This window comes from Lithobates pipiens, unplaced genomic scaffold (assembly GCF_037356315.1).
Source record: "Lithobates pipiens isolate NorthernLeopardFrog02 unplaced genomic scaffold, aLitPip1_a1.2 Scaffold_25, whole genome shotgun sequence".
Taxonomy (NCBI): Eukaryota; Metazoa; Chordata; class Amphibia; order Anura; family Ranidae; genus Lithobates; species Lithobates pipiens.
The window spans coordinates 193,650,428-193,675,273 of record NW_027507787.1 but is presented as its reverse complement, the minus strand read 5'-3'; the positions used below and the strand labels follow the sequence as shown (position 1 = coordinate 193,675,273).

At 39.7% G+C, this 24,846-nt stretch overlaps 1 protein-coding gene across 1 annotated transcript; it reads right to left on the bottom strand.

Moving 5' to 3' along the window:
• Positions 1 to 5,637: 5,637 nt before the first annotated feature.
• On the bottom strand, positions 5,638 to 24,678 carry LOC143930770 (olfactory receptor 1G1-like). The gene is made up of 3 exons (XM_077455348.1): positions 24,506 to 24,678; positions 19,685 to 19,762; positions 5,638 to 10,194 (listed from the first exon to the last, which is right to left on the bottom strand). The coding sequence occupies exons 1-3, from the start codon at positions 24,514 to 24,516 to the stop codon at positions 9,258 to 9,260; spliced, it is 1,026 nt and encodes a 341-aa protein (XP_077311474.1). The 5' UTR covers positions 24,517 to 24,678; the 3' UTR covers positions 5,638 to 9,257.
• Between the last annotated feature and the right edge of the window lie 168 nt (positions 24,679 to 24,846).

Sequence of the window (24,846 nt, the reverse complement as noted above, 5' to 3'; positions counted from 1 at the left end):
ACACTACATAAACAAATGCAAAAAAAAAAAGAGAAATGGGAGTGGTGCGCTTATTCAATATAGTATGCCATAAAAGAAAATAAGCAAAACGCAAAACATAAGTCCACATAAAATCCAATGGTAGGAATCAGTTTATATAGAGATGGATATCACTTAAAAATAGCTTGATGGGAGGAAAACAACGCTGCAAACCAACATCAACTGTAAAATGTATAGATTGGCTGCTCACCTCCAACAATGACCAAAAGGTCAAACAAGGCTCATCAGACAGCAAATGGGGAATCCGGCTGGTGGATCTGTGAAGACATTCAGGTCCCAAGTGAAGACGAAATGCTGCATGGAATCTTAGCATCAACACATTTTGCTCTCACTAATGGGTAATTCCAGAAAAAGCTTGCTCCAAAGAATGAATGCTTCTTGTGTGAATGACACTTAAAGGAAACAAAGAGCAACCATAGTGCAATATTGCCAGATAAAATACACTTGTTTAATAAAAGAAGTTGCTTACATCAAGTATAAACAAAAACCGCAGTATACAATGAGAGTAGTGACACACTCGACTCCTCACCACGCTTCCGTAATCAGCACCGGGGGTGATGTCACAAGGCTCTAACCAACGTGTTGCATCACTGGTCACGTGACTTCCTCAGGGATCGCGTCAGGTGGAGCCTTGTGACATCACTTGAGTGTGACGTCACTTGAGTGTGTCACTATTGCCATTTTATACAGTGGTTTTTGTTCTTACTTGATGTAAGCAGCTTCTTTTATTAAACAAGTTTATTTTATCTGGTAATATTGCACTATGGTTGTTCTTTGTTTCCTTTGAATTCCATTCACACATGAAGTATTTATTATTTGGAGTGAGCTTTTCTCTATATATGGAATTACCCATTGGGGAGCGCAGAAGGTGTTGATGCTAAGATTCCATGCAACATTTTTCTTTGCTTGGAACCTGAATATCTTCACAGATCCACCAGCAGGATTCTCCATTTGCTGTCTGGTGAGCCTTGTTTGACCTTTTGGTCACTGTTGGAGGTGAGCGGCCAATCTATTAATTTTACAGTTGATGTTAGATTGATGCTTTGTTTTCCTCCTATCAAGCTATTTTTATGAGATATCCATCTCTATATAAACTGATTTCTACCATTGGGCTTTACATTGACAGTTATAGGTGGGGCAGTGGCCATTTGTTTGTACTGTTGGAATACTGGTGAGGGGATGCACTGTACACCTTTGCTGCCATTGTGCTATATGCTGGGTGTCCAGTGGGCATCTGTGCCTTTAAGGAGGGATGGGCTCCCTCCAGGGTCACCTGCACTTACTATAATGCTTGTGCTTCTACTATGGAGGCTCTCAAAAATGTACAGCGTTAGGACTGCAGGTAATACTGGGGTGCCATGATATGGCTCTGTGTCAGAGCTGGGCTCAGCCCTTCCTTCTCTGAGCTGGCTGCTCAGCTGTCGGCTAATTGCCAGCTCCTATCTCTCTACAGTTACTCACCTGTTGATGATATCCTGCATGTCAGTCCTGCCTACTTAAGCCACCCAGCCCAGATGATCTCTGCCTTCACCTTGGTCACATCTCTAGAGACGCTCTCTTGTTTTCCTGTTAAAGACTTGTTTGGCTGACATTCCTTCTGACTCCAAATCCTGCTTGCTGTTCTACTATGCTCATCTCTGGCTCTCTGCAGCTTATGCATGTATTTGCAAATGTGTGCAAACTAAACCCCTGTTTTTAATGCAAACTAGACAGGATAATTCAGTTGGTTAGCTGGCTAGTTGGTAAGTTGAGCTGGGACTTTCCTTTGGTTTTGTTTGACATGCATTACCCTTCCATGTGTTCCGTGCTATTAAGGCCAGTTATAAGTGGGGGCAGTGGCCATTTGTTTGTACTGTAGGAACAGAGGGAGGCTGAAGATTGTGGTCAAAGATGAGCCTGGAGAGGGGATCTCAGAGATTTGCAAGTATTTCTACAAGAATGAAACTCCCAATACACTAGGCCTAAGGACATTGCCAAAAATGTCTTATTCTTTTCTACGTGCCACCTAGAATTTGATCCTGGAAAGGGCACTTGTCTGATTAACGGAGCAGGGGATTAGGATTGTGAAAAATCCAATATACAGCCAAAATGCTGTTGATATAGTTGAATGCAGAGGTGCTATGATTTTTCTAAATTCAGGCAGAAAGGAAAATTATAGATGTCCAATAATTTAATGGTATTTGCAGATATTAAACACATTCAGTTGTAAAAACTGTATGATGCAACTGACATAGTGAACACTATGACATAGTCTGAACACTTTAAACATTTGGTTTAAAGTTAACATAAAACATAAGAATTTAAAGTTTGTTTTATTCTTCTGAGATTATTATCAGTCAACTTGAGATGTTAGTCAGGGGGGAAATAGCTTCTATATAAAGAATTGGTATTCAAGTATAAATCAACTTGTTATACAACAATGCACACGGGTAAAGGAAAATCCTTTTCATACATGATGCTAATTATAACAAGCCTAGATGCTTTATTTTAATAAAAGAAATATAGATTCAAATTGATTTATTGTACTTTTGATCATTTGCAGAATACAAATTGAGATTTTGCACAAAGATTGCATACCATGGAAAGCATAAAAAGAAAAGCTTGTTTATTTCAGGAAGGGACATGGAAAACGAATGGTACATTAAACTATAACAAGACATTCCTTAACTCTTGTTTAACACATTTTACAGTTAGGTTCAGGGTAGACAATTTTATTTTCTTGCATCTGATATGTCATATAACATGTATTGTCATAATACATGTTAATAATCATCTCATTAGCAGCATGCTGATCACAAGCGATCATCTATTTCACTATAATCAGCCAAAGAAAATGTAAATGAAAATTCCACTTTTGCTAAAAAAAAAAAAAAAGTGATTTGTGTATTTGCTACACAATCATCCAGTAATTCAATTTTATTAAGAATTACTTTTTGTAATTTTAGTCTACAGTTGCTTGCTATTTTCTAAAAATTTTAATAGGCCTCCACTGGTGCCCCAGCAATTAAATTTTCCTCTTGGCTTACATTGGCTCACATAGTAATACGCTAATACAGGTCACAATTTTGGTTTCCCCTGCAACAGGAGGTTTAACAAAACTGAGTTTCCAGCAGTTGTTTATAATGAAGGCAAATAAAAACATTCAGAAAAGACATGACTAGACAAATAGCTATTTTTTCAAAACAGAACATAAACCGAACAGGTAAGAATCTTCAAAAACAGTGATCTAATTCCTGCAATATCCTAGAGGGAATTGTATTTTTTTAAAACTAACATCAACCATTTGCTATACCAATAAATAGAAAGAATGAAACAACATATTCTATAGGTTTTGTTTAATTTGTTTACATGTGCCTGGATGTAAAGCCTGAAAATTCTACATGTGTCTCTTATTTTATAATTCTGGGAATTGGTTTTCACAACTCCCATCAAGCTGCATTCGTTATTCTGTTCTCTGTAGCCTATCTACAAGTCATTATAGCCAATATGCTGATTATAGTACTTGGATGTGGATGTCAGCAACTGAAGAAGCCTATGTACTTCTTTCTTATGAACTTATCATTGATTGATATTTGTTTTAGTTCAGTTACAATGCCATGGGCTATCTACTCTATCCTAGCAAAGGACAGGACAATATCTTTACCAGCCTGTGTTATACAAATGTACAGTTTCTTGGCCTTCACAAGCTCTGAGTTTCTTTTACTGTCAGCAATGGCTTATGACCGTTATGTAGCTATATGTGACCCGTTACATTACAATGTGACTATTAACAAGAAATTGTGTGTTATTTTTGCCTTATTTTGTTGGTTAATTGGCTTTGCTGATACCCTTCCCCATGCATATTTTGCCTTTGTTGCATGTTACTGTAGATCTAACAAGGTTAATCACTTCTTCTGCGATCTGACTGCTTTGATGAAGCTTTCTTGTTCTGAGACATATACTATAGAAACTATTACATATGTGGAAGGGGTATTTTTAGGATTTGGCCCATTCTTGCTCACATTAACTTCCTATGTCTTTATTATTAAAGTCATCTTTAAAATCAGTTCTACGAAAGGAAGGTCAAAGACCTTTTCAACATGCTCTTCTCATCTCATTATTGTGGCAATATTTTACAGCACCACCTTGAGTATGTATGTGCGACCTACGTATTCATTTTCATTAGAAGACAATAAGGTGGTGACACTGGTTTTTGTCATGATTATCCCCCTCATTAACCCTCTTATTTATAGTTTGAGGAATAATGAACTAAAACAAGCATTGATAATGACGTTTAAATTACATTTTAGAAGAAAAATTATGTATCCAAAGACAATATAAGGTTTTGGAAAATGTAAACTGACAATACAAAGCACAAAGAGATATCAGTCGCCAATTGAAAAAGGTTTATCATCAGTTGGGGGGGGGGGGGGGTTCTTTACCCTGAGAGTGGTACACTGTGAAACATGTTATCATTTAAGGTTGCAAAAACTATCAAAGAACATAAAAAAGGACTGGATGGTTTTCTTACAACCAATAAAATCAGAGTTAGAATTAGTAAAGCCTAGCAGAACAATATTTCTATAGAGGAGACTGAACAAAGATTTTGTTTTCCTCATGTGTAGAAAAGAAAGAAAATGGCATGCAAATTGTGACCTATCCAAAATGTCAGGAATCTTAATAGACTTAGCACACTGTATCATACATCATATTATACAATGCAACCCCAGTATATTCAGCACACCATTTGGACAACTGCACGTAACCCTATTAAATGCATGCTTATCTCAAAGTCCCCATCATTGCATCACAAAGCTGCAGGCAAAGTGGAAGGTTAAAGTTAGCTGTCTTAATTTCCTAGTCTTTCTTATTGATACTGAGCTTATCCACTTGTGGGTGGGGTCAAATCACCGTGCAGGTGGGTGTGCCTTTGCCGTGTACGTGCTCATAAATGCCTGGGACCAGGCAAGCATGTGAAAGTCTAATATTATGGCAGTGACTTAGAGACGGGCTATAACACTGTGTGCATTAAAAAACTGCAGAATTCCACTGAAAAGTGCTGTCTAGTGTCACTAAACCATAACCATGTCCGGCATTAGGTCATGTATCATTAAAGTCCAATAACCAGATGTTCCATTATTATATACTGCATTTTTCCAGCTGCTGTAAATGAGACCACCTGGAGTTGTGGAACAAGTAATAGCATAGACCAGATGACTGTTTCATGTCACTACACATTGTAACTTTATGTATGTTTGCATTAGAAGGTACCCTATTGAGCCCACACCCTCTCCACCAGCCCAATGTACCTCTGTTACCTTGTGCCCAGTAATTGAATGGGGTCCCACAGTGCACATAGAGTGGACCTCATTAACTCCCTCTCTTCCGTACCCAAGTTACCAGGTCATGGATCTCCTTAAGAGCCAGTTCACACTGGGACAACTTGTCAGACGACTTAGCCGCCTGACAAATCGCGTCCTGTTCTGTACAATGGAACCGTTCTAATGGGAGCGACTTGAGTCTAGAACTCAAGACTAGAAAAAGGTTCCTGTATGACTTTGGGGGTGACTTGAGACGACTTGTATTGACTTCCATAGAGAAGTCATTTTACAAGTCGCTGCTGCTGTTGTGTCTAGGTCGCCTGAGGCAGTCACGCTGCAAGTCGTGCTGCCTCAGTGTGAACCGACACTAACACAGGTTCGGTCCTGGTTGCTACTGGAAACTGGCTGGTAGGGAGAGAGCCAGAACATTGACCCCCTCGCTACCGGAGGACCTGTCACCTTTACCAGGTATCATACCTAATGACTGGTTGCTTTGTAACTTGATCTAGTGCTTGGTTACCCATAGCAATTCTCTACTCCTCTTGCTTGTCTTGTCAATTAGACCTCTTGTAGCAGCTGAACTTCATACCCCACATGTGCTTTACAGACACTGGTTCTTCTAATACATCAGAACCAACATCCACCCCTTTGAATAACTTGAGGCCAGGCTCAGAACAGTTGATGCAATTTAATGGCTTCATAGTACAGTCCAACATGCATTATAATGTCATACCATCCCTATCTACCTCCTGGCTGCCCAGGCATACATCAGAGAGGTAGCAGTCCATAATGGTGTTCTCCATGTCTTGGATGTTCTCTGGAACTCCAGTGCCTCCAGTAGACTGCAAGGCGCAGCAGTCCTAATCCAATCCAGTCAATGCATATGTGGCTAAGTGCAGGCAAGACCAAGGACCGTGGATCTCAGCCGTCCCTTTTTATATCACAGGTGGGCAGCATGGACCCAAAAAGCCAGGGAACTGAAGTAACTACATTAACTCTTTCCCCCCTCTACCTGGGCCAGCCACTAACTAATATAATATGATTAACTAACTAATACACCTGCAGGCAAACTCCTTATACACTTACTCTGCATCTTTCTGTCTCATCTTGAGCTGAGTGCCAGTGCATTAAGGCCCTGAGTCCAGCTGTTTATTTTCAAAATCACATGAGGAAATGAGAACAACAACCATATGTTGACTACATGGTGAAAGTCTGTGATCCCTTAGAAGTGGACCCTAGGCAATTTCCCAGTTTAGTAATTTCTCCATTGTCAACCCCGAGGCAGACCTAAAAGTACTTGTAATGGACACATAATGTATATATTTATTACAGGTATAGTGACAATAATTTCACCAGCATTTTACATATATTGTACATTCACATGACATGCATGTGCATACATACACATACTAGGGCCAAATAACCTACCAGTATGTCTTTGGTGTGTAGGAGGAAACCTATGCAAGCACAGGGAGAATGTGCAAATGCTATGCAGGTAGTGTTGTGGTTGGGATGTGAAGCAATAAGTCCAGTTTTGCAAGGCAGAAGTGTTAAGCCACCCCCACCCCATCCCAAATGTATAATTTATCAACCAAACTGTTGCGAATCTTATATAATATAGGCAAGCATTGCATAAATTTAGCATGAACTAACGCACTCCCTGTTTTATGTTTGTCTACTGTGCTCCCAAAATCTATGGAGTCTCATATGAGCCTCCTGTGCATGCATGCTCCAGCTCTGTACTACAACTCTATGTGCAGCCACTGTAAGCACTGCATGCATAGGTGGCATGAGAGGGACACACACCAAAAGCCATGCCTCTCCTCCACTTGCAGTGGCTGCACATAGAGATGCAGTATAGGGCAGGAACATTGACAGATTTAGTAGGTTCCAAGGGCACAGAGGGGAGACATAGAACAGGTAGGGTGTCATCATGGCCTTTTTCTTGGGTTGCTGTATAATGATGCCGAAATTATTTCAGTTTTTATGGATTAATTTATTTAAATGATTTGATGTATTAAATGAAAGCATGCAGAACTATCCTACCTGAAATTATTGTTTTTTCAGAGTACTCGTTATACTCTTCCAGCCTAACATGTTAGAGAACTGTAAGAATTAGTGTGTTTGCTTCCTGTTGGTAAAAAAATAGTTTATGTATCTAGACAACAGATCTGTAGAAAACATTTTGCTGCATGCTTTCTGTTATTTTTGTTTTTTTCTTCACACCTTGCCATGTGGCAAGGCCTGATATCATATTGTGCTATTGTGATAAAGCCATGTCTGATTTCATTCTGTTACGATTCCAAATAATAAAATATTTGTTACCATTAAAGCTAAAGTACAGGTATACAGCTAAATTCATCGCTGAAATACATATATAGGTTCTGCCAAAGGATTTGTATTTTTGTCCATCTAGTCTAGTCTAGGTTTTATACAGCTCTTCCAGATAGCAGACAGGCTGGTAACCTGGATTTTCTCAGCTACAATTATACAACACATATTTCACATGTCTTAAACATATACAAATATATAAGGCCATTGTTTAAAAAAATGAAAAGACATAAAATGTAAGATTTTTTAAAGAAAGATGGCTTTTTAATAGTAATCATCATGAACCCTAATTTTAATAGAGTGATGGTTATATTTCATGTTAGTAGTTAAGATTAATTATTTTATGACAGGGCAAAGGTATAACAAATGTATGGATTTAATTCCTTTTTTTTATTTTACTATAATAAATGTAGTATGATAAGTATAAGAAGTATGATCATTTATATTATCAATTTAATAAAGTCTGGTATGGCCATATTCCAGTAAGTTTATACTTTGAATGCACAAAGTTTATCAAAATGTTTATTTTTGTATTAGTCTTAAGATTAATTTCTGTGTGTAAAATAGAACTCTGCTAGGCTATGTATTAATTTCAAATATTATATAAACCTTTATGGACCTTGCTTTGTGCACTGGTGAGCAGTCATGTTGGAACAGAAAGGGGCCATCTCCAAACCGTTCCCATAAAGTTGGGGAACATGAAATTGTCCAAAAATGTCTTGGTATGCTGATGACTTAAAGCGGTAGTAAACCCGCTGACTTTTTTTTCCCCCACACCTGTAAGGGAAAAGGCATAATGAGCTAGTATGCACCATAATACTTACCTTAGAACGAGACGTCGGTATCTCACCAAGTCCACACCGAGGGAGCTGACATTTTCCCGTGCCTTCCAGGTATTGCGGCTCCGGTGAGTGGACGGAGCTATGATGTTCTCACTTCCGCTTATGCGCGAGGGAGACTTCTTTCCAGCAAGGTCCAGCGTCTGCAGAACTTTCAGCTGAGAATCCCCAGAGTGCATGCGCCGCTGAAGTCAGGGGAATATCTCCTAAACCGTACATGTTTAAAAGTTAAACAAATTACTTTACTATGACTTTACTACCACTTTAAGAGTTCCCATCACTGGAACTAACGGGCCATACCCAACACCTGAAAAACAACCCCACACCATAATCCCCCCCTTCACCAAATGATTTAGACCAATGCACAAAGCAAGATCCTTAAAGATAGATGAGCGAGTTTGGGGTGGAGGAACTTGACTGTCCTTATCTCAACCCGATAGCGTACCCTTGGGATGAATTGAAGTGGAAACTGTGAGCCAGGCCTTCTCATCCAACATCGTTGCCTAACCTCACAAATGCGCTTCTGGAAACATGGTCAAACATTCCCATAGACACACTCCTAAACCTTGTAAACAGCCTTCCCAGAAGAAATGAAGCTTTTGTAGCTGCAAAGGGTGGCCCAACTCAATATTGAACCCTACAGACTAAGACTTGCTATTAAAATTCACGTGTGCCCCAAAACTTTGGACAATATATTGTATGTTTTGTTTTATATTTTGCCCAGACATACAGTTATATACATATATAGTTATCTTATTAGCTTTTTAAAGGCCCGTTTAACATCTTTGTTTCTCAAACTATAGATAAGGGGATTTAGCATAGGTATTGCACCTGTATTTAACAGTGATATAACTTTACCATCACTCAAAAACGTCTTTGATGGAGGTCGTAAATACAGACAAAACAGCACTAAGTACAACAATGTTACAACAGTAAGGTGTGAGGAACAGGTAGAAAAGGCTTTGGATCTACCACTAGTAGTACGAATGGCAAGAATATTTTGAGCAATGAAAATATAAGAGGTTAGTGTCAGAAGAAAGCAAGGTATTCCCAACAGTGCCGCCGCCATAAATATAACAATCTGAATTCTCAGTATGTCCGAGCATGAGAGCTGCAGCAAGGCCATTACATCACAATAGAAGTGGTTGATTTCACAAGAGCCACAAAATTGTAATGTTGACATTAGGATAGTGATAGGAACAGTGAAAACATATATAATTATCCAAGAAAAGAGAGATAAGAAGACACAAAGTTTATGGCTCATGATCAATAGGTAGTGTAGTGGTCTACAAATGGCTACAAATCTATCGAAAGCCATGACTGTCAGAAGTATATATTCTGTACTTTGAAATGTAAGAACACAATGACACTGTACCATACATCCAATAAAAGAAATTTTGTTCCCATCCATAAAAATATCAAGTAGCTTTGGTAAAGTTACCGAGGTGAAGGAGACATCCAGGAATGAAAGATTACTGAGAAAGAAGTACATTGGAGTGTGCAAGTGTGAGTCCATGTATATTAATAATGTTATTAGAATGTTACTAAACTGACAGGTAAAATACATAATAAAGATACCAATGAATAAAAGAACCAGCGTGTCTGGCTTATGTGACAGGCCAATTAATATAAATGTTCCTCCAGTGGTTTGGTTGCAGATCTCCATTGACATGCAGACTAAAGTGCTAATATTACAAAAAGAATAAAGAATAAAAGAGAATATGTCCATTTAATTTAGAAGTTGAAATATAAGAGGTATGCATTACCAAAAGGAATACTGTAATGAAAGATGAGATGAGTGCCCAGATCTTTTGCAATAAAATGAATGGGTGCATTAAATAAGTAGTGTTGATCCACAAGCTTCACAATGAAAACAATACCTCTGGAGCCAGATGGGACAGTCAACTGCAGCCTACATGCCATGGCCAGTACTACAGTACTTGGTGGTTGTCAAAATCTTTAGACAGGACCAACTGTTCAAGACCGTCCTACTTTTATTCATATATTTATAAATGAATGGTCACTATATGCTTATAATGTATTATTTAATAATTATACAGTAATCTTAGGCTGTTTTTATGTTTTTAATAAATATTATAGCATGTTAGATTATATGGTAGGAAGAAAGGGGGGTGTAACTGCACTGAAACAATAACAACAAACAAGGCACAAACAGCAGCAGCATACAGTGCGATAACACAGGATGTTAATAGGAATAAAAAAAGCTGTGCTACAAAATTTCATACAATTGAGGCCATAAAAACCACATGATGCAAAGAATATCAAAGAAATTTAAAGGCTGTAGTCACTGGTTAATGAACACCACAGTGTGCATGCACAAACAAAAAAAGTCCCTGATCACCATAGCTGTAGATTCTGCTTGCCAAATGGCAAGCATTAAAGGCAAGTGCCTTAACCCAGCCTGGGCCTTTAAGCTTACAGATGACCACAACGCACAAGTTAATCGGGTGAAGCTGTTTAATTCCTTCATCCCAATATCCGTGCGCTCTCATTAAATGCTCAGGGAAAAGAGAAGGACCACCATGGTGTAGTATATCAAAAACGTAATGAATTTATTAATTAGAAGTTACATTTACAATTCAGTAGTAATTGAAATGCATAAAAAGAAAATGCCGGCCGGAATACACAAATGGAGCTCGTCCTCCTAGTCGAATAGCGTGGTGACTTCACTACATGCCTTCCCCCAGACGCATTTTGTCTTCAACAGACATTATCAATGGGGAACAGGCAGCGTAGTGACTCACCATCTTAAATATAGAATTCAAGCCTCGTTTTGAGTCACAAATAACTGGATTCAGGAACGCCATATTGGATATGGGCAAATTTTCCCTCACTGCTAGAAACGGGGACAATTACGTCCACAACGCTTTAGCAAACCTAATGTAAATAAATAAAAACTAAAATATAAAAATATAAAAAAAAAAAAAACGATATATAGCATTCAGGATAACTACCATTCCGCTATTAAGGGTCCAAATCCAGAATAACATTACCCTATTTGTAAAACATCAACCGATAGAAATATATCAAGCCAGTATAATAGTGACCCTTAGTTAAATTCATGTAGTTAGATTTACCTCCCAATGCATAAAGGAAAAGGCAAACAAAAATACACCATTTATAGCAAATAAAGTCAAACTAGATATGTGTATAAATAAAATGATAATTATGTAACTGTTGAATAGTGTTCATTGAGATACACTATATTAATTACAGTATCCTCAATTAGCATATTATAAATATGTGTACATATCAAATAGAATATGTGCATACATGAAAGTGCTAGAAAATCATATATATCCATAATTAGGTGAATTAAAAATATGATAAAAATTAAATAGTGAAAATCCATGCATATACATATATATTCAGGTGAAAATAAATAGGTGAATAAATAATTAATGTGAATAATGTTAATTTAATCCTGGAAAAATTATAATTAGTAATAAATAATAATTACAACTACCAATTAATTAGTGCTGAATGTAGTAATAATAAACCCAAATCCCATGTACATGGCACCAGCTACCAATGAATTAATATATGGTTGATCCTAAATATATAGGATACCTGAATACCATAAATTGAATATTAAATATTAAAATGAAAAATGAAAAATAAATAAAATGAATACACTATTGGAATAATATTAGTAGCAGTAAAAACTCTATATCTTTATACTTAATGACTATCCCATACAGGTGTCTCAGAACAGGTTCACATACAGGCCCAAATAAAACAAATAGACATATAAACATATCATGAATTGTCTATAAAGGCATTAACATCAGTATCTATGTTTAGCCCATATGGCGCATACGTTTTTAATCTGTGGATCCAGGTAATTTCCAATTTAGATATTTCCCTCACCAGTGAGCTACCCCTCCAATGAGGGCTATACATATCAATACCATATAGTTTTTGAGGGGTCCTTGGCCCGCGCAAGTAAATAATGCCTACATACTGAGTGATTTTTAAAGCCAGTCTTAAAGCGGGAGTCCACCGGGACTCCGCGTTTTTTTTTTTTTTTTAAAAGCCAGCAGCTACAAATACTGCAGCTGCTGACTTTTAAATAGTGACACTTACCTGTCCAGCGCGCCCGCGATGTCGGCACCCGAAGCCGATCGCTCGCTCGGCTGCCGGGTCCCGCCGCCAACTTGGGTATGGGAATAAGGAAATGGAGCCTTTCGGCTTCATTTCCCGGTTCCCTACTGCGCATGCGCGAGCCGCGCGGCGCAATCCGGACGGTCCCCGCTGCCTCTGGGAGCTGTGTGTTTCCCAGCAGGCAGCGGGGCACTTGCTGAAGGGGGCGGGCGCTTGCGGAACGGGGCGTAACGTACGCCCCGTTCCGCAGAGAGCTAGCCCGGAAGTGGGTGCAGTTACCTGGATTATCCAGGTAACTGCACCCCCCTCCCCCCTGAAAGGTGCCGATTGTGGCGCCGGAGGGGGGGGGATTCCGATGAGCGGAGGTCCATTTTAGGGTGGACCTCCGCTTTATTGTTAGTAATATGTTTATTAAGGTGGACCTGAAGAGGCCGCTTAGTACGGCTCAGATATTGCAAGCCACAAGGGCATTGCAACATGTATACAACTCCCTCAGTGACACAGGTGATAAATGGCTTAATCACATGTGACTGCTGTGTACTAGTGGAAATAAAATTAGTAGTACGTCTGTGAGTACACACACTCAGCGAGCAAATTCTACAGCATCTACATTGATAAAACCCCATTAACTGATTGAAAAAAGTAGATTAACAATTGGTTGAATCAAAATGTTTGGAGCTATGCGATTTCTCAAAGAGGGTGCTCCCCTAAACACAACTCAGGGTTTCTCCGGCAACACCTTACTCAGCACTGTATCACTCCTGACTACATGCCAATGTTTATAAATTAAATTCTTGACACAATTGTGCTGTAAAGAGTAAGCGGTCACAAAGGGTAATCCCCAAGGAGAAGGCCTCATTCTGACAAGGTTCTCTTTCAACAAGTAATTCATCCAAATTAACATTCTTGATGATGTCTAAAGTGTTATTCAAGGCTTCCCTTGAATAACCCTTCGAGGACTTCAGTCTGCACTAAAAAATCCATTTGGTTGGAACAGTTCCTTTTAAGCCATAGATTGACTTTTTGGGACCGACTCCAACCAGGGACGACGATGACAGCTGTCCACAGAAATGAAAGAGTTCCTGTCTGTTTCTTTAAAAAAGGTGGACGTGGCCAATCTCTCCCCGCTGACAAAGATTTTCAAATCCAAAAAACGAATTTCCGTTTGACTAATCACATAGTTCAAATGGATACCTCTCTGATTGCCATTAAGGGAAGACATGAACTCCTGTAAGGCAGATTGCTCACCATCCCATAGGATGTCATCTCTATATATCTATATATCATCTGTGAGCAGTTTTCTCACTGAGTGCGTGTACTCACAGACGCACTACTACTTTTATTTCCACTAGTACACAGCAGTCTCATTTGATTAAGCCATTTATCCACATAGATACTGATGTTAATGCCTTTATAGACAATTCATGATATGTTTATATGTCTATTTGTTTTATTTTGGCCTATATGTGAACCCATTCTGAGACACCAGCATGGGATAGTCATTAAGTATAAAGATATAGAGTTTTTTCTGCTACTAATATTATTCCAATAGTGTATTCATTTTATTTATTTTTAATTTTTAATTTTAATATTTAATATTCAATTTATGGTATTCAGTGATCCTATATATTTAGGACCAACCATATATTAATTCATTGGTATCTGGTGCCATGTATATAGGGTTTGGGTTTATTATCACTACACTCAGCAATAATTAATTGGTAGTTGGATTTATTATTTATTACTAATTATAATTTTTCCAGGATTAAATTAACATTATTCACTTTAATTATTTATTCATCTATTTATTTTCACCTGAATATATATGTATTTACATGGATTTTCACTATTTAATTTTTATCACATTTTTAATTCACCTAATTTTGGATATATATGATTCTCTAGCACTTTCATGTATGCATATATTCTATTTGATATGTACACATATTTATAACATGCTAATTGAGGATGTGGTAATTAATATATCTCAGTGAACACTATTCAACAGTTACATAATTATCAGTTTATTTATACACATATCTAGTTTGACTTTATTTTCTATAAATGGGGTATTTTTTTGCCTTTTCCTTTATTAATTGGGAGGTAAATCTAGATACATGAATTTAACTAAGGGTCTCTATTATACTGGCTTGATATATTTCTATTGGTTGCTGTTTTACAAATAGGGTAATATTATTCTGGATTTGGACCCTTAATAGTGGAATGGTAGTTATCCCGAATGCTATAGTTCGATTTTTATAAAAATATTTCTAGATTTTATTTTTTATTTATTTACATTAGGTTTGCTAAAGCGTTGTGGACGTAATTGTTCCCGTTTCTAGCAGTGAGGGAAAATTTGCCCATATCCAATATGGCGTTCCCGGATCCAGTTACTTGTGACTCAAAACGAGGCTTGGATTCCGTATTTAAGATGGTGAGTCACTACGCTGCCTGTTCCCCATTGATAATGTCTGTTGAAGACAAAACGTGCCTGGAGGAAGGCACGTAGTGACATCACCACGCTATTCGACTAGGAGGACAAGCTCTGTTTGTGTATGGCGGCCGGCATTTTCTTTTTATGCATTTCAATTACTACGGAATTGTAAGTGTAACTTTTAATTAATAAATTCATTACGTTTTTGATATACTACATCATGATGGTCCTTCTCTTTTCCCTGAGCATTTAATGAGAGCGCACGGATATTGGGACAGACAAATTAAACAGCTTCACCCGATTAACATCTGCTTTGTGGTCATCTGCAAGCTTAAAGGCCCAGGCTGGGTTAAGCCACTTGCCTTTAATGCTTGCCATTTGGTAAGCAGAATCTACAGCTACGGTGATCGGGCACTTTTTTTGTTTGTGCGTGCACACTGTGGTGTTCATTAACCAGTGACTACTTTGACTACTTTTGACTTTCTTTGATCTTCTTGGCATCATGTGGTTTTTATGGACACAATTGTATTAGATTATATGGTACTTATGCTGCTTTTACCCTGCAGCAGCACCACATACCACTACTGTAGCATATTCATCATAATTTAATGCTTATAGTGGTTGTAAAGTCAGAAGTATTTTCATTCTATGCATTAAGATAAAAAAAAAAAATCCTGTGTGCAGCGGCCCCCTCACCCCCCCCCCCCCCCATACTTACCTGAGCTTATCTAGATCCAGCAATGTTGCATGAGAAATTTGGATGTCCGGAACTCTCCCTCCTCATTCCTCATTGGCTAAGAAGCGCCGTTGGCTCCCACTGCTGTCAAAGTCAATGAGCCAATGAGAGGAGAGAGGGGGGCCCGGGCCGAGCCGCGGCTCCATGTCTGAATAGACATAGGGAGCTGCATCTCGGCTTGAGTACCAGGAGGGAGGAGCCAGGGGCATCTAAGAGGGACCTGGGAAGAAGAGGATCTGGGCTGCTCTATGCAAAACCACTGTAGAGAGCAGGTAAGTATAACATGTTTGTTAGTTTGAAACAAGAAAAAATAAGACTTTAGTATCACTTTAAAGAACTGCAGTTTGCTCACATAATTTGTAATAAGAACATCTTTGCCATTCTGAATCTTCCCTCTAACTGCATATTATTTTATATATACTGTGATTCTGTACTTTTCAAATATGCTGCAAAAATCTCCCTCCACTGAATCTGGCTGCAGCCATTTTAACTGAGGGCAACTGAAGCTGCTGCCTGTTCACTTCCTGGATTTACACAGACACACAGAGGCACACCTCTAGCTATGCAGCCTTGCAGCTTTGAGTCTTATGACTCACCCCCCCCCCCCCTTCCTGGTAAACTCTCACAAGAGTGAAAGATAGAGCTGTGTATGATGTCATAAGCCTAGGCTAATGACCAGACAAGAAACAGGAAGTGGGCTGTATAAGGTATTTACTGGCAGATAGAAAGTTGAAAAAATTACTGAAGGTCCGCTTTAATAAACAGGATTATATATTCTCAAAATGCATTACTTGTCCTTGACTCGACCTTCTTCTGGATAAAGCCTCCACCTCTAGGGGAGCAATCAGGACACAGAGATTGCCATCCAATTGAAATTACTGGAGTGGGCCCTGTCTGAGAATTTTTAACAGAGATGCGCTGTTATCATTGTGAAGCTTGTGAGTTTCCATGTTGTTTTTATACCAGTTAAATGTTTCTGTATTTTTGCACATTTTATTAAAAAAATTCCAGGTGATCCTGCTATGTAGATCCTTATTCAGGCAACTCTCAGTTGTGCTTCAGCATTGTCACCTGGTCGCAGAAGCTCTTGGTTAAAGCGGATCTCCACCCTAAAGTGGAACTTCCGCTCACCGGATTCCTTCCCCCCTCCAATGCCACAATTGGCACCTTTCAGGGGGGAGGGGGGTGCAGATACCTGTATAATACAGGTATCTGCCCCCACTTCTGGGCATAGATAGCCGCAGAATATCCGCAGATTCCCGCCCCCCTTGTTGTGTTCTGGGAAACACACAGTTCCCAGAACACAATGGGGACAAGTGAAGATGCGCAGCATGACTTGCGCATGCACAATAGGGAACCGGGCAGTGAAGCCGCAACGCTTCACTTCCTGATTCCCTGACCAAGGATGGCGGCAGGGGCAGCCGAGAGACGAGCGATTGCTCATCATCTGCTGCTGACATCACGGGAACCCTGGACAGGTAAGTGTCCATTTATTAAAAGTCGGCAGTTGCAGTATTTTTAGCTGCTGCCTTTTAATTTTTTTTTTTAAGGTGCAGAGCCGCTTTAAGACTAAAAGCCATGCCAACACATATGACCATGCCAACACACACTATTGTCATTATCAGGAAGCTTGTTCTGAGCAATAATGTGTAGCCAATGTTGGAAAAAGGGTATCGAAACAGAAAGTGCCTGAAAGAGGCTACAATATAATACCAGCACTGATATGCAACAAAGAATAAAAAAGCAATATTTACTAAAATAAAAAATGGCAAATGTTTATGATACCCAATGTTATCCAGTTAGGGGTTTAGATTATGTAATAAGAAAATGGACCAATTATAAATATATTAATTAACATGGTCACAATTGGCCTCCACCAGCTCATCATTAAAATAAAAGACATATTTTCTGTATATAATGCTTAGCTAACAGACAATGTTCAAGTTGTAAACCCGAAGTCTGCTTTGAAAACACAAAGCATTTTAAACGTATGAAGAAATGCGTAAATAACAATATGAATTCAAGGCATTTGTGTCTACACACTATTGGCCCTGTTGGTCCTGGAATTAAGGTGGTGAAATAATGTATCTGCTGCATTTATTGGGTTTTTAAGAAGGATTTTTGTGAGTGAAGCCACTTGAAAACTGAACTCTAAGGCCGCGTACACACTAGGCGGATTGTCTGGCCAACTAAGTTCGTCAGACAATCCGACAGACAGTCCGTCCAAATTTTGAATGAACGGACTTGACCACACACGATGAACAGACAGTCCGCTGAAAGCTTGCACGATGATGTGTACAGCACGTACGACGGGACTAGAAAAACAACGTCCAATACACTGCAATGCAACCTTCGGCCGTGTAAATCCTTTCTGAGCATGCGCCATACTTAGTCCGTCCAACTTGCCTACACACGAGCGGACTGTCCGCTGAAACCAAGTTTGGACGGACAAAACCAAGTTTGGACGGACTGTATTACGGAAATTCCGAAAGACTTAGTCCGCCAGACTGTCCGCTGAAAAAGTCCGCTGAAGCCCACACACGAGCGGATTGTCCGCTGAAACACGGTTCAGCGGACTAAGTTGGACAGACAATCCGCCCGTGTGTACGCGGCCTAAGTAAGCAGCTAAATATGCTCATGAAATAAATGTAAGGTGTTACCAACCAAGCTATTTGTATTTCTTTCCATCAAGTCTTGAAATTTACACAGCTTTGTCATACACCCCAATCTTGTCTGGCAGATTGTACTTCCTGCAGCCTATGACTGAACAATGGTAGGAGAAGCAGCAGACTGATGAGTCTCTCATTCTACAGTATCATCTTGCTTCTTTACTGCAGCACAACTGATATGGATTATTGTGTTTCTTCAAGCTCTGATGTACAAGGAGTTCAAGAGGCTGATATCATGCCAAATTCAGGAACTTATACTGCTTGTATTAAAGAAAAAACAATATATTAAAGCTGAACCCCTAGATCAAAAAAATAAACTTTCATATGGGCCCCAGTACTGTATAGGTCAAATATTCATTAGGCCTAGAGGTAGAGGTGCAAGCGGTAAAACCTACCTCATTACTTGCTCCAACAGGCATCTGAGGCTCACTTTATCTTTCTTGTGCTCCAGGTTTTGGGCAGACCCTCACCATCTTCATGTAAAATGCAGGACTATTGGTCCTGCATTGTATGGGATGATGTTAAAGTGCAACCATCTGCTGGAGCACCTTTGAAGAGAGGCTTCAGGGGACTGGTCATACATTAAAGAGGAAACCTGCCTAAAAGATAGAGTTGGGTCGATTACCCTCTGGTTCAGTTTGTGGCAGAACTCTCGAACATCGTAAAAGTTTGGACCCAAACTCCGAACCCTATTAAAGTCTATGAAAAGCATACCCTTCAGGTCTGGTATGGATTTAAAGGGAAACCCACACCATTTTTTTTTTAAAACTACAGGGGGTTCCCCGCAAAATCCATACTAGACCCTTAGCATGTAACCCGTCATGTCAAGAAAGGCCAAGTGCCCTCAACATGGGGGGTGCTTAGGGCGGTGGGCTGAGCCCAAAGCTTGCATGTCCACCCCTTCCTGCCCTGCCAGGCTGCATGCTCAGATAAGGGTCTGGATTATGGGGGGGACCCCCACACTATTTTCTTTCACTTTTTTTACTGCAATGTTTTTTTTTTTCATTCAGCTGTCAGTGGGGAAGTCCGTTGACAGCTCGAATCTGTTGTTAAGGACGCAGCAGCCGGTTTTCCAGCTACTCACTGTGCCCTGATTGGGCGAATAGGTGATGTTAGGGCCGAACTTTTGCTCAACTCGAACTGTTCGCCCAACTCTACTAAAAGATAAGCAAACCCAAGAATAATAAAATATTTAATATATAGCTTCTTACCAGTCCTTAGAAGGGGTTGCTTCATTTTTCCATATCAGGCTAAAAACATTGTCAGAATGTAACTTCCTGTTAGTTGCACTGAAAGAAAAAACAGTCTTAATTTTTTTATGTTCAAGGGGTAAGGTGCACATCGGTCCCAGCAGAATGTGCAAGTAATCAGGCCTTCCCAAGAAAAAAAAAAGGTGGGATTGGAACAAGCATGCAATAAATGAAGTCAGGGTGTAGACAGAATTCCTGATCTGCATTCTTTCCTATTATCTCCTTGCCATCGCACAACAGCAGAAAATATATTATTATTCAATGTACAATAATTAAAGTGGTTGTAAACCCTTACAAACCACTTTAACCTACAGGTAAGCCTAGATTAAGGCTTACCTGTAGGTCCAAGAAATATCTCCTAAACCTATACGGTTTAGGAGATATTTGCCCGAAGATGGGCACCGCTGTCAAAAAAATATAAACCATCAGGTTTTATTAAAAGTCATATAATAAAAAATGAAGGTAATGACTAGTGATCACAAACGAATAAAATAAAAGCAATGTGGGGTGCCAAAAGCGAGCCCGACGCGTTTCGACATAGAGTGTCTTCAACAGGGGCAGGGCATTTTTTATTATATGACTTTTAATAAAACCTGATGGTTTATATTTTTTTGACCCGCACCATGTGGAGCTTTCTTTTTCTTTTTTTGTCCAATTTATAAACCCTTCACCCCTCGCTTGGAGTTGTAACCCTTACTAAGGTACATCTGAATCGGATATCGTGACGAATACTCCAGAGAATTCTCTGTGAGACATCCCCCAGGGTCTACAGCCTTTGGAGACATCCTCTTGGATACACAGCCATTTGGAGTTTTCTTCACACCTGGTTACATCACCATCAACCTACCCTCTGGTCCTAGGTTTGGACCCTAAGCGCATTCGACTCAAACGTCATATGACTGTGTGAGTCCACCATATTCGGTAAGAGTATTTCACCTATTTCTTTGATATCTTCAGACAAGCCGTTATACTGGGTTGTACCTGATTTCTGAAGCAGTTTTATTACATCTTCTATGCATCCGTCACAGTATTGAGGATTCCAATAACATCCGTGATTGTCTATAGCAGTGATGGCGAACCTTGGCACCCCAGATGTTTTGGAACTACATTTCCCATGATGCTCAACTATACTGCAGAGTGCATTAGCATCATGGGAAATGTAGTTCCAAAACCTCTGGAGTGCCAAGGTTTGCCATCACTGGTCTATAGACTCTCCTCATGTGATCATGGACTTCCTTTGTGATTATTGATAAGGTTGATTTTTTGTGATCACACCTTAGTTCTTCTTTTCTTTTTGGATCACATTTCCACTTAATAGAAGCGCTACACTATTTATCATTATTAACTGTTTGACTTTGTTTGTTTGAAGTGTTGGCAGCTGTTTTTTCACTTGTTTTTCCTGTTATAGCACGGTGTTTTCCCCCTCCTTATAATTCTTTATTGTTGTGCCATGTGGAAGGAAAAAAAAAGCCTAGGTAGTCCAAAGCTGGGTGATGGAAGGCTCTGATGGAAGGGTGATCTGGATGGTCTAGGGTTGCAGCGACTTGGCAGCTGTGCTATCGCAGTGCAGTCCTCAGTCATTGCATCCAGTGACCCAACCTGTAACCACATTGACTGAAAGGCCTTGCATGCACTATATTGTCAAAAGTATTGGGATGCCTGCCTTTACATGCAAATTTACTTTTATGGCATCCCAGTCTTAGTACGTAGGGTTCAATATTGAGTTGGCCCACCCTTTGCAGCTATAACAACTCAACTCTTCTGGAAAGGCTGTCCTCACAGTTTAGCAGTTTAGGAGAAGGTCTATGGGAATGTTTGACCATTCTTGCAGAAGCGCATTTGTGAATTCAGGCACGGATTTTGGACGAGAAGGCCTAGCTCGCAGTCTTCACCTCAAAGATGTAATTCATCTCAAAGGTGTTCTATTGGGTTGAGGTCAGGACTCAGGTGCAGTCCAGTCAAGTTCATCCACCAGAAAATTAACTCATCCATGTCTTTATGACATGGTTGAGCGAGTTTGGGGTAGAAGAACTTGGCTGGCCTACACAGTCCTGACTTCAACCTGATTGAACACTTTTGGGATGAATTAGAACAGACTGATCTTGTCCAATGGCATCCCCCTTGGCAGAGACTAGAGACACAACAGTTCTGGGTCTTCCATCAGAGCTTATATCACTTTATCCCATAGTTCATAGTCAATCTCAGAAGCAAGAAAGAAAGGGTGGCTAAGTTCCTACATACCGTGGGACCATGGAGAATGAATGTAGCCATCCTCTAACAGAAAGTCAGATTACAGCAGGAAACAAAAGGAATTTGGAGGAGGCTGAGAGCAATATAAGGCACTTTTCTGAGTTTAAAGTGGTTCTAAAGTCAAAAGATTTTAGTACCTTAATGCATTCCTTGACACCTATTGGAGTCCTCCCTTGATTAAATGCTGTTCCCATCTGCATCAGCGCAGCTTTTTTCTTCTTCTCACAGGAAACAGACGCAACAGCTGGAACTATTGGCTCCTGTTGCTGTTGGTCAAATCCTGTGAGGAGGGAGCAGGGGCGTGGCTTATTAGCATCATTGTGTCTATGGCCCCACACATCTTGGATCTGGACATGCCCACATGAGTGCCCTCCCAGCACATAGCTTGCTGAGTGTACACTGGGGAAGAAGAGGAGTGAACAGCACCGGTGGGGACTCCAGAAGGGGAGGTACAGAACAGCTCTTTGCAATATCATTGCACAGAACAGGTAAGTATAACATCTTTTTTATTTTAGGTAAAAAAAAATATCCCTTTGAACTACTTTAAGAATCTACAGTGTGATTCATAAAGAAGTATACAGTTTCCAGTAGCTGTAGAACAGTTGAAGACACAGACCAGAACTGCAAACCATTAAGTAGATGTACTCATAAAGTTTGTGTCCCACAACAGAGGGATTCAGTTCGCATTGTGCGCTATATAAGTATTTCATTCATTCATTCATTCAGTGTCTGCAGTGGAGAAGACATTTTTTGTTCTTGAATTCAGCAAAACGGAATCTGTAACTGTTGTGCAATGGCATTTTCATAAAAAATGTGAAACTACGGGCTGTTCGTGCAAACTTAAAAGTCCTGGACAACCACGTGTATCGGAAGAAGTGATTGATAGTGTTTGCACCGCCATTCAATGAAGCCTGGGAAAATCAATGCGGAAGGGTTGAAGAGTGGGAAGAGCAGATTTCACAGCCCACTGTCTGGAGAAAGAAGCTGAAAATTATTCCATACAAAGTGCAAATATTGCAAAATCTCACTGACCTTGACAAGATTTGAATTCTGTGGCGAAATACGGAACCATTTTGAAAATGCCGATTTTGAGGATCACTTCATTTTCACTAATGAAGCTACATTTTACGTGAGTTGTCAGATAAACAAGCAAAACGTTCGCCTTTGGGGAATGGAGAATCCTAGATTTACAGCACAACACATGCAAGATTTCTCTAAGGTAAATGTGTTTTGCTCTGTGTCCAAAAAGACACTTAGGCCCCTTTTACGGATATGTTAAGTCTTTGGTTGATGCCACAGTTGCAGGACGACAGTGACAACTTTATTCTCCAATTGGATGGTGCACCACCACACTGGTCAGGCGATGTGCGAGATTACCTCAATGAACATCTTCCTCACTGATAGATTGAACGAGCCACAGACTACAACATGCCACTGACCCAATGGCCACCCAGGAGTCCTGACTTAACACCTTGCAACTTTTTCCTGTGGGGGTACATGGGGGTACATAAAGGACAAGGTATTCACCCTTCCCCTTCCTGTTGATCTAGCAGAGTTGCAGCATATTACAGCCACTATCACTGCACTTAAAGGGGTTGTAAAGGTTCGTGTTTTTTCACCTTAATGCATCCTATGCATTAAGGTGATAAAACATCTGTCAGTGACTGGCCCCCAGCCCCCCTACCTGAACCCTCATACTTGTCCCATGTGGATGAGCCGTCTCTCTACTAGGGGGTTCTTGGCTGTTGATTTGATAGATTGATAGCAGAGCAGCCACTGGCTCCCACTGCTGTGAAACAAATCCAATGATGCGGCCGCCGGGGGGCGGAGCTGAATCCTGAATTTGGCAAATATGGGCGCTGAATGCTGGACTCAGGAGCGTGCGCACATTGAAAACCCCCGGAGAGCACTTCTCCCAGGGGTTTATCTGATGCAGAGAGGAGCCAAGAGAGCCACTGAGGTACCCCAGAAGACGAGGTTCGTGGCAAAATTAGCTGCACGGTGGAGGTAAGTATGATATGTTTGTTATTTTAAAAAAAAATAATAAAAGCTATCTTTAATGTCACTTTAATTCAGATATCTTAACTCGCCTTTGGGTGGAAATTGATTACTGGCTCGATGTGTGTCGGGTGAGTAAGGGTGCGCAAATAGAACATCTGTGACTGTCTCTAAAAAACTTGAAACATTCCTCTACAATTCTGTTACAGGTAACATAAAATATCTTACATTGTTCTTGTTTTATAGTGTGTTGAAACTGTATACTTCTTTATGAATCACACTATACAATATAATTTTTTTCATTTAGACCGGAGTTGAATGTCACTTAAATGCCTTTTGGTTGAGAAAATAAGAAAAAAAACTGTAACTTGACCAGAGGTGCCCGCGATTTTGAATAACAGTGCAAATATGTATACATCCATAATTTCCAGAGCAATGAGAATCCTAAAAAATAATATTAAAATGTACAGTATATGTGTTATCAGCTGAAACTAAATTCTGTATTAAACTACAAAATTGTATAAACCTGCTTACAAGTATATCATTCAGATTCATGATCACCATGGGTTGATCAACCAGTATTTGATTGCTTTGAGAAGTGAGTTAGTTATTAGTAAGAACAGAACACAAAGAATGACAGCAGAAAACACAACCGATATTAATATGCAGCAAGACATGTGCTATTTATAGACAGACTGGGTTGTGCTCTTCAAATGATATTGAATTGATGTTGCACCGTCTCAACTTAATATAAGCAGGATTCCTGAATCGGCACAAAATTGTAATCTGTCCGTTGGGATGTAAATTTCCCAGTGGGATTGGGGAAGCAAAAGAAGAACTGAAGGCTGATTCATTTGAAGACCTCGCACATAAGA

Coding starts and splice junctions, on each gene's coding strand:
- LOC143930770 (XM_077455348.1), bottom strand. Junction 10,195..19,684: donor GCAACCCCTTCTAAGGACTG/GTAAGAAGCTAT, acceptor TTGTAATATTAG/CACTTTAGTCTGCATGTCAA.